General features: G+C 35.9%; 1 protein-coding gene across 5 annotated transcripts; it reads right to left on the reverse strand.

Moving 5' to 3' along the window:
* Positions 1-1138: 1138 nt before the first annotated feature.
* On the reverse strand, positions 1139-11304 carry LOC128209150 (collagen alpha-2(I) chain-like). 5 transcript variants are annotated; one of them, XM_052913246.1, is made up of 5 exons: positions 10782-11136; positions 10078-10139; positions 3566-4152; positions 2726-2878; positions 1139-2226 (listed from the first exon to the last, which is right to left on the reverse strand). In XM_052913246.1, exons 3-5 carry the CDS (start codon positions 4149-4151, stop codon positions 2084-2086), a joined length of 882 nt encoding a protein of 293 aa, XP_052769206.1. In that variant the 5' UTR covers position 4152; positions 10078-10139; positions 10782-11136; the 3' UTR covers positions 1139-2083. The 5 variants fall into 5 exon arrangements, with proteins under 5 accessions (XP_052769206.1, XP_052769049.1, XP_052769288.1 ...); XM_052913089.1 differs by having other exon boundaries at positions 10074-10139; positions 10782-11126; XM_052913328.1 differs by having other exon boundaries at positions 1139-2217; positions 10074-10139; positions 10782-11099.
* Between the last annotated feature and the right edge of the window lie 5159 nt (positions 11305-16463).

The raw sequence follows: 16463 nt of genomic DNA on the forward strand, positions 1-16463 counted from the left end.
ATTTTTGATGATCGAGTACTTGGTGACATTGGAAAAGGTCTACAACTCGCATTCAGAAAATGTGCACAACAAAAACATTTTAAACCACTTTGTTTCCTTTTTGTTTAAAACATAAAAAAAAACAATTTTATACTACTTTTTATTTGTTGTCAAATTGAGGTTTTATATATTTATTAATATATCCTCATTACATTCACTTTTAGTGTGTAACATTAAGGTGTGTCTGATTTTTTTGTATGGTTATTTATATGAGTTATTAATGTCTCTTAATAATCGTGAAAATGAAAAATAGCTCTCTTATAATTTCAAGTTCAGAATGAATTTAATTTACTTCGTATGTTTAATATAATGAGTTATTTATGTTTCTTTATAATTGCAGGAAATGAAACATGTCTTTACCTCTCTTTCAATTTCAAGTTTACAATAAAACTAATATCTTCAGCCTCCAACTCAGATTAAAACGTGAGTTACTTTGGCCCAGTGCTACGCTTGGTGGACATGCACCTCCAGCACGGATGACACTACAGTTATAATCAGGTGTTGGTTTTGTTCATAAATATTAATAAAAAAAAAATCGATGGTAGTTTTTAAAGCTGCACTCTCACAAATCGAACATTTTGACATTTTTTTTATTATTATTATTTTGTCTTGGAACGAGCAAATTTATGCGAAAATGCACGGAAACCAGTGAAATAAGACTGCTGACAAAAATCAGATCACAGATTTTCATATTTAAATTATAAAATTGATATTTTATGCATTTTTCTTTTAACCATAAAAAAACATTAATTTTCGAACGGAAATATGAAAATCTTCGATCGGATCTTTTGTCAGCAGTCTTATATCATTGGTTTGCAGATATTTACGCAAAATTACGCTCATCCCTAGACAAAAAATAATAAGTTGTCAAAACGGCAAAAAATATGTGAGAGTGCAGCTTTAATTGGTGATTTTCCTACATTTTACCACATGTTACCATCTACTCCAAGTTTGTTAGTCGACTTAAATGTTACACGTATCTACAAATAAAGCTGTTGTGATGTGTTAAAACTAATAACGAGAGCATCGCAACACTCCCTGGACATGTACGTCAACCAGGTATGAGTTCAACAGTGCAGGCAATAAATAACGTCAAGCATGTCATATGGAAGTATTTATTTCACAATTATTAACAAGACTATACACATGAAATGTCAATTAACAAGGAAAAAAAATAACTGATAAAATGACAAGTTTTAATAAATGAGTGTAAGTACATGACAACACACATATGGTCAAACCAATTAATCAGTCTGGCGACAAAAGATGTTTTATTCAGCAATGCCTTGATAATAACGAGTTATTTATTGAAATGCAGTTTCATAAGCTAAATACCAGACATTTACGTTCCAAAACATTACAGTGGTATTTTTTAATTTGTATTTTATCCAATGGAAAGCAGCGTTTTCAAAGCTGCGGTACAGGACTTTTGGTAAGTCATCAGTCATTCGGAGCTCCTCGGACATTTTGTTCGAAAACAACCTCAGATGAATATGGACGGCTTTCAATGTTAATTATCTATCTATAGTCAAACTTAATGACTTAACACTTAGGAATCTTATATATGTTTGAAATAATACCCTTCACTGACAATCTATTCATACTTAGATCTACAAATAGTAGCTAAAACACTACATTTTATTAAAATAGATTTCAAAATTTTACGAACTACTTCTACTAATGTACCATTATACATACGAGGTAGTTTTCGGTAAAAACGGCCGAGGTGTTCCGAATGAGCCATCAGTAAGTCGTACAGGTGAAACAGAAGCTAGGTCAATATTTGAGAAACTGCTTCGACTTTTTTCTTTGATTTGAACTACAGTGACAACATACAGATACACGGACTTCAGAACATACAAGACAATAAATATAGGGTCCCTAGAACCCGTGTATACACGTGTGGTTGTCACTTTCTAAGTTTATTTAAATAAAACGCACACGTTCTGGTATTCTGCATGTTTGTGCAAAATATTGTCCAAAAGCCCTATTTCATAGAATTTACTCTTCTTGAATAATATATACACACAAATTGATGACGTAACTATATTGCGAGCGAGCACTCGCACGTTGACGCGCTAAATGCGGAGCCGGGTCCACATGGTCGCTGGATCCACATTCCAAACACATTCTCTTCGTACCAGCCGGAACCGAGCCCAGATGGTCGGAGGTTACACTCTGGAAAAGCTACAAAAATTGAGATACTGCATTGTTTCATATGTGATTACATAACGAATAATTTCTTTTCAGTTTTGGATACATTCTGGATCGACAGCTTTTGGAATAACTGTACTGTTCTTTGTAATGTAGCCATAATTTTCGCTACAAATGCCGCAGGTATTGAACTCAAAGTGCCTTGTGAAAAGGTCGTGTCAAAGCTTATATTATTTTCATTATTATTATTATTATTATTATTAGTATTATTATTATTATTATTATTATTATTATTATTATTATTATTATTATTATTATTATTATTATTATTATTATTAAGATGGTCATTAAGAAATACTTAGGCTTTTGTGGGTACACATGACCTTAACTTAAGACTATAGAAGGACTACATCCGTTTTCCATACGGTTGTTTTTCTGGTTCTCAAGTTCCTGGTCCAGATTGTCCGTTAGAGATTCACCCGGCCTGTTCACATACCTATACTCTTTATTTAGTAGAATGTAACCTACTTACTGTCGCGCGGTATATTCACGCAGGAGCAAACAGAACGCAGGAAATATGTCCTTGGTGGGCAGTTGCGTGGTTTAGGATCTCCCACAGCATCACGCTGGATGAACATTGTATCGGTATCCGGGTGAATCTCTAACGGACAGTCTGGATCAGGAACTAAACAAAAACAATAATTATTTAAAAAATCATTTTCGGTTGAATTAATTGCCAATTTGTTTTTATGTAATTTTTGCTCAGTGTCAATGGACAGTTTCGTCTACAAAAACACAATGGAGAACCCATGTGACTTATTGGTAAAGTTCAAGGCAAAAATGTTAAAAAAATGTCTCGATTCAGGTAGGTTTTTTTAAAGATAACTTTCTTAATTTTGGGATAATTTTTAAGAGCACTTTCCACGGTTATAGACAACTTTCTCTAAAATCCTTAACTTTTTTTCTGAAATTCTTGACCAATTGATTTCTGGGAAGTGGAAATTTCGGCTCTGTACACGGCTCCTGACAAATATATTACTAAAAGTTGTGTTAGCCGTAAGTTATCCATACGATAATCATATTTTCATTAAGTTTTATGCATTTTGTAGGTATCAGAGGCCATGGTTTTATTTCAACTAGTTATTTCAAGGGGGAAATGAGCAAAAAAACAAAATTGATAAAGTGCACGGACGTTTTGGAATAAAGGATGAAAAACGTCCGTGTACTTTACCAAGACACAATGCAAACAGTATGAAAGGTGTTTTGATGCAGGGACATATATATTTAACATAAATGGGAGATCCAGATGCCTTTGTTTAGTTATCTTTATGATCAATGGAGTTATATATTGTTTGTAAAGTCGTCCACGTACTCTGATCAGGAAAGAGCATGTTTGTTGCTCCGAACATGCTTGTTGAACCCAGCCCGCTTGACGGACCGACCTTTGATTCAATGAGGTTACTTGGTGAACCGAGCCCAGTTGATTGACTGAGCCCACTAGACGGACCAAGTCTGCTTGTTGCACCTAGCCCGTTTGACAAACCGAACCTACTCGACGGATCAAGTCCACTTGACGGACCGAGCCCACTTGTTGAACCAAGCCCAGCTGACGAGTCGAGCCCGCTTGACGGACCGATACGGCTGTTTGAACCTAGCCTGCTTGACGGACCGACTCCACTGGACGATCCAACTCCACTGGACCGACCAACTCCACTTGGCAGACCGACTCCACCGAAAGGACCGACACTTTTTGACGGACCTATCCCACTTGACGGCCCGGGTCCGCTTATCGGACCGAGCCCACTTTTCGGACCGAGCCCGCTTGCGAGCCTGTTTGTTGGGTCAAGGTTACGAGCCATTACGATCATGTTTTCATAGGGGAACTGTTGATTCTGACCAAGGCACACACAGGCTACAGCCAGGAGGAATACGGGGATGCTTGATGCACGTGGAGACATACTGAAAACATACAAAATAGGATTGTTCTTTGAGATGCTTTTTGGGCTACGGCCATTTTGCTTGGCTCAAGGTGAGGTCAGAATTTAAACGTATGACCTTTGAATACCACAAGACTTACAATTGTGGTTATCTTGAATTAGCACAGTACTTCTGACCTTCACATTTAGCCAAGTACCTGTGGCTCCAGCTCAAACTGATATAACACGAACATGCTATGTACCAAACAACATGCCGAAACAACCATGTGTTTGCCATTGGGACAGCCACCCACAGAAGTGCATGTATTTATTTATTTATCTACTTACGTGTTTTTCTATACTTTACATTGTAGGTAATACTGTTAGTTGCGACGTGGGAGCGGACGACTGACCGTAGACCAGACATTAACTATATTATTTCTGAAACAAACGCACAATATCTGTCCAGAATCGATACGGTATGAGGACGGTTTTAGACATTTATGACGGTTTTAGCGCCGGCTAAGTGGTGTCTTCGCGCCTAAGGTGCGACCACAAATTATCTATTAGTCAATGAAAAAAAAACGTGTTACCATGTGTCATTTATTTACTGTTCGTCACTCGATTAGCTATTTATAGTTTTGTTTACTCTGTTTTTTCGGTGTTTGCATTTTGGTGTAGGCCAATGATAATCGAGTATTGTTCAACAATTCTGTACATGCATTTTACTTATGAAAAGACAGCTTCAGTATTTCAAGCATACTTTAGTCCATCAAGGCTTACGTGTTAAAGCTGCACTCCCACATGTTAACTGTTTTTTTTGACAGCTTTTATATTTTTTGTCATGGAATGAGCAATATTTTGCGTAAATATCTGCAAACTAGTGATAAAAGACTGCGGACAAAAGATCAGATCGCAGGTTTTCATATTTCCTTTCGAAAATTAATGTTTTATGGCTAAAAGCGTTACTAACGGTTTTAAGAAAAATGCATAAAACATTTTTTGAACTTAAATATAAATATCTGCGATCTAATTTTTGTCAGCAGTCTGATATGACTGGTCTGCATGTATTTTCGCACACATTGGCTCCTTCAAATACATTTTTTTTTTTAAAGTTGTCAAAACGTTCAATATGTGAGAGTGCAGTTTTAAACTAGTGCCAGCAGCCCCAAAATGATTCATAAAGTGTTTTTCAGTTAGAATTTGTCTGAAGTAAAAGGTAGCATATACTTGATGTTTACATTTTTGTGAGGGCCAATGACAAACGAGGACTTTTCAATTTTTCTGTTGATTGATTCTAACTTTTTAAGTAGATCAATTCTGACGAATGCACCATAAAAAGACTTATCGTATATATTTATGTCAGTCTGTTTCCCACGTAGTAAACTAGTGCCAGTAGTTAAAGGTAGCATACTTGTTTATATTTGTGTGTGAGCAAATAACTATCGAGGATTGATCAAATTACTGTTGAATATTTTTACAAAGATATATTCTAACGAATGCTACAACAACTACCAATTAAAGATGCACTCTTATTCCCGAATAAGATTTATCACAATTAAAAATAGTTTTAAAATATCATTAAAGGGTGAAGAAAAGTCGAAAACAATGTTTCTTATAAAGGACACCGAGTTTATTTTAAAAGAAATGTGCTGAAAACACGGTATTTTACCTTATAATACGATAGTAAATCACAGTAAATCTTTAAGCATTCGCCAATCATTTAATATTTTTGCGTTTTCAGCTTTTAAATACACGGTTACAATCTTGATATAAGTAATTAATAATTTCCATAAATGCATTATTTACTGATTAGTTAAAGGTTTATCACTCAAAATGTATATTTGTTATACATATGTATTTATTGATTTTGAATAAGAGTTGCACTTTAAGTTATTGTCCAATTTTGGCAATCCACATAAAAAAAATACGGGCTACGCCTGTCTCGGCCTGTCTCGGTTATATTGTATATTGCCAAAATCGAAAACTCAAATATAAATTCAGAAGATACGATTCAACAAAGATATTTGGTTGTGAACATTAAAGCGAATAAACTGTGATCTGTTCTGTTCTGTTCTTTATTGTAGCATAAAGGTATGTTTGGTAAGAGCGGCAGTATGTAAACTTCCAGTTGTTGTGCTCGCTCCGTGTTCAAAGTTTATTGCGATATCACCAGCAAAATTTCCTCCATACATTTAAGTCATAGCTTTCAAATTTTGAGACTGAAAACGAAATGATATATTGGCGTGTTTACGAAATTTGTCTTCTAAACGGAAACTAGTCTAATCGTTAAAATGTGCATGAATTACCTTAAAACAGTTCAAGAAAATATTGTTGTTCGTGCCTGACATTTTTAATAATAAATGACCCGACACTTTCGTACGCGCGAAGCTGTTATTAACTAATAAATTGTTGTAATGTTACATTTATCATTTTTAATAAACGTTTAAAGTTACTCTTAGGACTTAAATCATGGTTCAAATAACTTCATATCTATTCAAAATCGGTCTCAAGTTCTGTATTTCCATCATGTGTGTGTGGTTTTCGCCCCATAAATGGTTAAACAAGCTAGTTATTACCTATAATACTCAATTATGGTGCTTTCCAACTATATGCATGTTGATTGTCAAGAAATTGCTGTGAAATGTTATAAACAGTTTTATAGAATATATACATTATATATGATAAATATTTAATAAAATAACAAAATGAATATCGAATAGGGGAATTTTGCCCGCCTTTGGGTTAGTACCCGAAACAAACGGGAGGGGACAAGGATAAAGAGTGGAACAAAGAAAGGGGATTAATTATGATACAAATTGCTACGATTGTTGTAATATAAAGCATAAGTATAAAAAGTTTTACAGATTACAATGGCAGATGCTGTTAAAAGGGACAAGAATAAGTTGTGTCACAAAGCCCAGGATAATGGATGTCACAAGGGGCCAGGATAATGGATGTCACCAAGGACTAGTATATTGAATGTCACAAAGGACCAAGATATTTAATATCACAAAGGACCAGGATAATGAATGTCAAAAATGACCAGGATAATGAATGTCACAAAGGACCAGGATAATGAATGTCATAAAGGACCAAGATAGTGAATGTCACAAAGGACCAGGATAATGAATGTCACAAAGGACCAAGACAATTAATGTCACAAAGGACCAGGATAATGGATGTCAAAAGAACCAGGATAATGAATGTCACAAAGGACCAAGATAATGAATGTCACAAAGGACCAAGATAAAGAATGTCACAAAGGACCGGGGTATTGAATGTCACAAAGGACCAGGATAATGTGGGTCACAAAGGACCAGAATAATGAATACCACAAAGGACCAGGATAATGAATGTGACAGAGTACCAAGATAATGAATTTCACAAAGGACCAGGATAATGATCATAATGAATGTCATAAAGGACCAGGGTATTGAATGTCACAAGGGACCAGGAAAATGGATGTCACAAAATACCAGGATAATGAATGTCACAAAGGACCAAGATAATGAATGTCACAAAGGACCAAGATAATGGATGTCACAAAGGACCAGGATAATGAATGTGACAAAGGACCAAGATAATGAATTTCACAAAGGACCAGGATAATGATGATAATGAATGTCATAAAGGACCAGGGTATTGAATGTCACAAAGGAACAGGTTATTAAATGTCACAAGGGACCAGGATAATGAATGTCACAAAAGACCAGGATAATGAATTTGACAAAGGACCAAGATAATGAATGTCACAAAGGACCAGGATAATGATGATAATGAATGTCACAAAGGACCAGGGTATTGAATGTCACATGGGACCAGGATAATGAATGTCACAAAAGACCAGGATAATGAATGTCACAAAGGACCAAGATAATGAATGTCACAAAGGACCAAGAAAATGGATGTCACAAAGGACCAGGATAATGAATGTGACAAAGGACCAAGATAATGAATTTCACAAAGGACCAGGATAATGATGATAATGAATGTCACAAAGGACCAGGATAATGAATGTCACAAAGGACCAGGATAATGATGATAATGAATGTCACAAAGGACCAGAATAATGAATGTCATAAAGGACCAAGATAATGAATGTCACAAAGGACTAGGATAATGAATGTCGCAAAGGACCAGGATAATGAACGTGACAAAGGACCAAGATAATAAATGTCACAAAGAACCAGGATAATGGATGTCACAATGTACCGGAATAATGACTGTCACCAAGGACTAGTATATTGAATGTCACAAAGGACCAAGATATTGAATCTCACAAAGGACCAGGATAATGAATGTGACAAAGGACCAGGAAAATGAATGTCACAAAGGACCAGGATAATGAATGTGACAAAGGATCAAGATAATGAATGTGACAAAGGACCAAGTTAATGAATGTCACAAAGGACCAGGATAATGATGATAATGAATGTCACAAAGGACCAAGGTATTGAATGTCACAAAGGACCAAGTTAATGAATGTCACAAAGGACCAGGATAATGAATGTGAAAAAGGACCAAGATAATGAATGTCACAAAAGACCAGGATAATGGATGTCACATGGGACCAGGATAATGGATCCCACAAAGCACCAGGGTAATGGATGTTACAAGGAATTAGGATGATGGATGCCACAAAGGACCAGGATAATGATTTTCACAAGGGACCAGGATAATGGATGTCACAAGGGACCAGGATAATGGATGTCACAAAGGACCAGGATAATGATTTTCACAAGGGACCAGGATAATGGATGTCACAAGGGACCAGGATAATGGATGTCACATGGGACCAGGATAATGGATCCCACAAAGCACCAGGGTAATGGATGTTACAAGGGATTAGGATGATGGTTGCCACAAAGGACCAGGATAATGGTTTTCACAAGGGACCAGTATAATGGATGCCACAAGGGACCAGGATAATGGCTGTCACAAGGGACCAGGATAATGGCTGTCACAAGGGACCAGGATAATGGATGTCACAAGGGACCAGGATAATGGCTGTCACAAAGGACCAGGATAATGGATGTCACAAGGGACCAGGATAATGGCTGTCACAAGGGACCAGGATAATGGCTGTCACAAGGGAAAGGGTAATGGATGTCACAAGGGACCGGGATAATGGATGTTACAAGGGACCAGGATTAAATGTGTTACAAAGGACCAGGATAATGGATGTCACCAAGGTCAATGGTAATAGATGCCACAATGGACCGGGATAATGGATGTTACAAAAGACCAGGAAAATGGATGTCACAATGAAATGAATGTCACAAAGGACCAGGATAATAAATGTTACAAAGGACCAGGATAATGGATGTTATAAAGGTCCACGATAATGGATGTCACAAAGGACCAGGATAATTGATGCCACAAAGGACCACGATAATGAATGTCACAAGGGACCAGGGTAATGGATGTCACAAAGGACCACGATAATGGATACCACAAAGGACCACGATAATGAATGTCACAAAGAATCAGGGTAATGGACGTCATACAGGACCAGGATAAAAGGTATTACAAAGGACATGATTACAGGGTTTTTCATCGGACAATGATAACGGGTGTTACAAAGGACAATGATAAAAAGAGTTAGATAACGTTTCAAATGACAAGGATAGATAGTGTTACAAAAGACAAGGATAGATAGTGTAACAAAAGACAAGGATAGGACCATTCCAAATGTATTGATTTATGGCTTACTAACGGTTAAGAAGAATGCATAAAACATCAATTTTTGAGCGGAAATATGAAAATCTGCGATCTGAGCTTTTTTCACCAGTCTTTTAGCACTTGTTTGCAGATATTTACGTAAACATTTGCTCGTTCCAAGACAGAAAATAAAAATGTTGTCAAAACGTTCAATCTGTGAGAGTGCAGCTTTAAGCAGCGTTATGTCTACGACATGTTAACGAAACGGGTCTCTGACGTAATTTGTTAAAATGTACTTACTTACTTTGTTCCGTTCTTGCCACTTGCGAAAGGAATGAGTTTAATCCAGCTTCAGCTTCTGTTTTTCTTAAAGAAGCGATATAAATATAATAATAATATCTCCGTAAAAGATTATTTCACGCATTATTATTGCCTATTGTAACTCTCCTACGTAACTCAAACGTAACTTTCAACTTATTTGCTGATAATTAAATAAAAGTGTATATCTCCAACGAACAGCGAAGCAATTAGAGAATCCGTACGCTCAATAGTCTTAAACACGATTGTTTCATTATGAGGCTTTCTTTGAAGCTGCACTCTCACAGGTCGAACGTTTTGACAACTTTTTTTATTTTTTTGTCTTGGAACGAGCCAATTTTTGTGAAATCCACGAAAACGAGTTATATTAGACTGCTGACAAAAACTAGGTCGCATATGTTTATGTTTAAGTTTAAAAAGTGATGTTTTATGCATTTTTCTTAAACCGTTCGTAAAACATTAATTTTTGAACAGAAATATGAAAATCTGCGACCTGATCTTTTGTCAGCAGTCTTATATCACTGGTTTGCATATATCTACGCAAAAATTTGCTCATTCCAAGACAAAAAATTAAAAAGTTGTCAAAACGGTAAATCTGTGAGAGTGCAGCTTTAAATACAAATTCATACAGTATTTAAAAAATGCTACAGATCATATAAAAGAAAAAAAACATTTTCTTATAATAAATACCTGATATTTGTAACTCAAGTTGTTTTAATTCCAGAACTGATTTATAAATAAATACAAATGTTTCAACAGTTCCTACGAATTAATTCACATAACTGGCATACGGATGTATGACGACCCTTACGTATGGCGAAACAATATCATAAACCTGACAGCACGAACTAATGAATGAAGACATTACGAGTGGTTTTATATTGGCGAGTTGCGTCCGACATCTACCTAACCATTATTTAATGGTGAAAGTACGCAAATTTTGTCATGTATATCATTCTGCACTTCGGACATATTTTCTGATGAATAATTAAGTATAAATAATACTTGTTAATATGACGAACGAATGATGTATTTTTGGTGTAATTTTTAGTAGTCGTGTTCCACAGAAAAAAACACCTACAATTAAGATGCTGTTTTATTTTCGGTTCAAATGTATGAGTTTTTACTGCAAAACCAAGGTCCCAATTGTTCATCATAACAATACACAATAGTCTTCATTTTGCAGCTTTCAATCCATGCTGTAATTAATCACAAATGTCAGAACTTCATTTCAAGATAAATGCGTAATATTCACTTCAGGCATACACTGCACGTCAGACCATTTTCTGTTGAAATGTTTGGTGGAAAAAATAATAATTGTATCAGATACAAAACTATACATAGCCGATATCGAACTGCTTACACATGGCCTTTAATTTATTAACCACCAAATCAATTTTCTATATACCAAATTGCATAAAAGAGATTTTCTAAATGTTTATGAAAAATAAAATAGTTGAACGTAGCCACTATTCCTTTTCATTAAAATTCAACTGATCCGGCGTGAGCTTAAACTGCGGCGGAATTGCAATCAGGTTACATACCACCAAATAACTCTCATATAAACCAAGTTTAGCAGATTTCTAAATTTTCAATAAAAAAATATAGTTAAATGTAGCCACGTTGTATACGATATAGTGCCACCGATCTGGCGTAGGCGTAAACTGCGGTGAAAATGTAAGCAAAAAAGAAGACCAACTAAATCCAGCATCTTAAACAAGTGCTTTTACATTTGCAAACCCTATAAAGATGGAAAATAGCCCATGTTTCGATACGGTATAACCATTATATGACGAAGTGCTCTGTGTTAGAAAATAGGGGAACATGCAGAAATTTAACTTCCGGGTTTTTCTTATCATTCATGTGACCTTGAACTTGAGCTGATATGATCAAGGGCGGTGTAGTGTTGAGGTATCTCAACATATGTAGACGTTTAAGAGATACTGGGCAAAACTGGAACATTGCGTGCAACCTTAAAGGGACACTATATTGGTAAACGCAAAATATTGTTCTGTTTTTAATTTAGATGCTTTTTTTATTTAATTGTAACGATCACAACAAAAAATGCATATGATTTGTGTACAGATAGAAACATATTATAAGCGATATTTTGGCGCTTATTTTTACTGGAGAGTTTGTGGCCACGTAGCTATTAATTAAAAAAAAACACGTTAACTACGACTTATACTTCTTTACTGAAGACAACCTATATGCTTTTGCAAATTAGTTAAACATAACAATCCTTTTGATTTAAAAAAAATCGCATCAACCAATAGTGTGCCAATTAAACCTTGGAGTATTAAAAAATGCGATTAACGCACTGTTTGTCCGTGAATAATTGTTGTATTTACATTTATATGTTAAAAAAAATAATATTCGATGACTTGAAAATAAAAATCAATAATCATACGTGTATTATCTGTTAAGCATTTTTATCGGTTTCGCCGAAACAAATGTTCTGCTTTATAAATAACATTCGACTGATACACATTCGCTTTACAATTATTTTAATAAAAGTTGAAAAGTTCAACCTGTAGCAATCTGCTATCCGGACCACAGTTACTTGTATATTTGGACTGCATTCTTTGGCCAGTCGAGCGATTGGTCCCTAGGGTGATCTCTTCGACTGAGAATCATAAAAAATGTGTTTTAGTACTCTATGATACACATAATAAACAAATAATCAAATTGTTGTCGTTTATTTTTACATATTTAATATTTTACAATTTCATACAATCTTTATCATTCACAAGTTATGAAGTTTAGCAGATTTCGGTTTGAGACATATGTGTGCAAACGAGTTCAGATCTACAAGAATTTTTCGATAAAACAACTGTATACGTCGCATGCATGTTCAGAAGGAAGTTATCTCCAATGTGCAATCGCTCAACAAGCACAAACTAGTAGCGTTTTCGCAATTTTCTTTGACAACTCTGCCAAGAACACTTTTTTTAACGACTCACAAATCTTCGCCAGTAATTTTGACCGGCCGAACCCGGCATGCGCTTTTCAACTTTACGCGCGAATGGGAACCGGGGTAATGTTTACCTCATGACTGGTACCCGTCCGCGCGTATACACAGCCTCTAATCGCCAGCTCCACCACTTTACGGTGGTGCAAAGAAAAAGACCTGTCGACACTTCCGTGGTGGAGCTGTGCCCTATGTTTACATGAACAAACGTGAGTATGGTTTATATTTTATTTGATAATTTCATTTAACGGACATATTTCGAAAATCGGAGAATGTGGTACCGTGTAAGAACACTTCTACTTTAGGTTGGTTACTATTTCGTTTCAATATTGTGCAAACTGTGGTGCCAGGAGTTTTTCTCCCGAATCGGACTTGTGCATATTTTGAGATCTGATTGCATAGCAAGTACATTTCGGTGCTTACACACCCCGTAAGAACATTCTCACGCATGCAAACATAACTGTTATGTATAGTACCTATGCCAGAACACAACAAAACTGATAAGCACTTCTTAAAAAGGAAAAATGCACATTTTTATAAAAGTGGTGGCGCTGATGCCCAAGTGGTGGCGCTGTCGAGTAGCTATCGCGTATGTTTTGCGCTTGAACTAATATTAAAAAGTGAACGCTTTTGGAATGAATACAAAGGTTGCTATGTTTATCATTCATTGTTATGCTGGTTATGCATACTACTTGCGGAAACAAAACTCTACGCGAACTACCTTAACCTTAATAAAACCTATTTGGAAAACAAACGGCTAGGTGCTGTTAATATTACCAAGTATCTATCGTGTGTGTCCGGTACGGATAGAAAAAGCCGACCCGAGTGCACGCGCGTAAGCCGGTAACAAGGTTTGCAGAGGGAGGGATTTTTCGATCCGGACCGGAAAAGTATGATTGATATGTTTTTCTTGCATATCTAAAATTATCAATTTGTGGAAAATTTGACGTAGAAAACGCACTTTTATACATTTCACCAAAATGCGCGTGCTACGTTGTTTACTAACGTCATAAAGCGCAGTAATTTCAAATTATTATTGATGTCAATTAGTAACCTTTACAGTAAATCGAGTTTTTACGATTATTTATTATCTATTTTAAAGCTGCACTCTCAGAGATATACCGTTTTTACACCTTTTTTATTTTTTGTCTTGGAAAGAGCAAATTTTTGCGTATATATTTGCAAACCAATGATAAAAAATTGCTGGCAAAAGATCAGATCGCAGATTTTCATATTTCCGTTCGAAAATTAAGGTTTTAAGGCTTTAACCGTTACAAGCGGTTTAAGAAAAATGCATGAAACATCAATTTTTGGACTTAAATATAAAAATCTGAAATCTGTTTTTTGTCAGCAGTTTTATGTAACTGGTTTCCATGCATCTTCGCATTAATTGGCTCGCTCCAAGACAAAAAATAAAATGTTGTCAAAACGTTCAATCTGTGAGAGTGCAGCTTTAATTATTGCACACTTATATATTTGATTGCGCTTTATTGAAATGAAATAATATTCTTTTCATAAACCATACAATAAAAAAATAAGAAGTAGCACGTTGTTGCGCGTTACTCATCTTACATGGTGGTGTAAGATGCGTTTTTCCAGCACTGGTAAATTGACCGGGAGCACACGTCCGGTATGCAAGAACCGGACACACATGATAGATACTTATAGTTCTATGGTAATATTAACAGCACCTAGCCGTTTGTTTTCGATATAGGTTTCATTAAGGTTAAGGTAGTTCGCGTAGAGTTTTGTTTCCGCAAGTAGTATGCATAACCAGCATAACAATGATTGATAAACATAGCAACCTTTGTATTCATTCAAAAAGCATGAACTTTTTATATTACTTCAAGCGCAAAACATACTTGATTACGGAGTCGATAGCGCCACCACTACTCGACAGCGCCACCACTAGGGCAACAGCGCCACCACTTTTATAAAACTGTGCATTTCTTCTTTTTAAGAAGTGCTTATCAGTTTTGTTGTGTTCTGGCATAGGTACTATACATAGCAGTTATGTTTGCATGCGTAAGAATGTTCTTACGGGGTGTGTAAGCACTGAAATGTACTTCCTATGCAATCAGATCTCAAAATATGCACAAGTCCGATTCGGGAGAAAAACTCCTGGCACCACAGTTTGCTCAATATTGAAACGAAATAGTAACCAACCTAAAGTAGAAGTGTTCTTACACGGTACCACATTCTCCGATTTTCGAAATATGTCCGTTAAATGAAATTATCAAATAAAATATAAACCATACTCACGTTTGTTCATGTAAACATAGGGCACAGCTCCACCACGGAAGTGTCGACAGGTCTTTTTCTTTGCACCACCGTAAAGTGGTGGAACTGGCGTTTAGAGGCCGTGGTATAGCCAAAAAGCGCATGCCGGGTTCGGATCTTGTGCATACTCAAAAGTATTGGCGAAGATCTGTGAGTCGGTATATAAACAGTATTCTTGGCAGTGTTATTAAAGAAAATAGAGAACACGCGTCTAGTTTGTGCTTGTTGAGCGATTGCACCTTGGAGATAACTCCCTTCTGAACATGCATGCGACGTATACAGTTGTTTTATCGAAAAATTCTTGTAGATCTGAACTTGTTTCCACACATATGTCTTAACCCGAAATCTGCTAGCCTTCATAACTTGTGAATGATAAAGAATGTATGAAATTTCAAAATATTTAATGTATAAAAATAAACGACCAAAAGTTGATTATTTGTTTATTATGTGTATCATTGGGTACTAAAACACATTTTTTTTATGATTCTCAGTCCAAGTGATCACCTTAGGGACCAATCGCTCGACTGGCCAAAAAAACGCAGTCCAAATACCTAGTAACTGTGATCCGGACAAGGAAATCTGTTCAATTAAAGGTTTCCGTTGTTGCATTGGTTGCATTGGTTTCAATATTTAATCAATTTAAACACAGAATGAAAACAGGGTAACAAACGTTTGAACGTACATTATGGATTCAAATAAAACAAAATATTTTAACACTAGCGGCTCCAAGGTGGGGGGGGCTCCCCCGGCCAGGGGGGGGGGCGCACCCGGCGCCTCCCTTCCCTTAAATCGTGAAAAAAATAATATTACAATATAGGAGATAAAGTTAATAAAATATGCCCAAAATGCACCATTTCTGACTACAAATTGCCAGCATTTTAAACAAAATAAAGTTTGGTTCTGAGGGAGGGGCGCAAGTCAAAAGGTTACGCCCCTAAGTTACACAACCTCTTACATCAAAATCCTGGTTCAGCCCCTGATAAATGTAGGTTTTCACGATTAATAGAGTTACACTTGCAAACTTGTGATCTGTTTGTAATGTGAAACGCACATGAATCAATTGTCAATCTTAATTTAAAGTTATAAAGGACATAAAGCGAATAAATGAGCTGGCTAAATCT

This window comes from Mya arenaria, chromosome 1 (genome assembly GCF_026914265.1).
Source record: "Mya arenaria isolate MELC-2E11 chromosome 1, ASM2691426v1".
Lineage (NCBI taxonomy): Eukaryota > Metazoa > Mollusca > Bivalvia > Myida > Myidae > Mya > Mya arenaria.

What these genes read in the sequence shown, in the direction of transcription:
- LOC128209150 (XM_052913246.1), bottom strand. Translation starts at nt 4,151, where the DNA reads ATGTCTCCACGTGCATCAAGCATCCCCGTATTCCTCCTGGCTGTAGCC. An exon ending in CATGCTCTTTCCTGATCAGA is followed by an intron (nt 2,879 to 3,565) that starts GTACGTGGACGA and finishes GTTTTTGTTTAG; the next exon opens with TTCCTGATCCAGACTGTCCG. An exon ending in CGTGAATATACCGCGCGACA is followed by an intron (nt 2,227 to 2,725) that starts GTAAGTAGGTTA and finishes CAATTTTTGTAG; the next exon opens with CTTTTCCAGAGTGTAACCTC.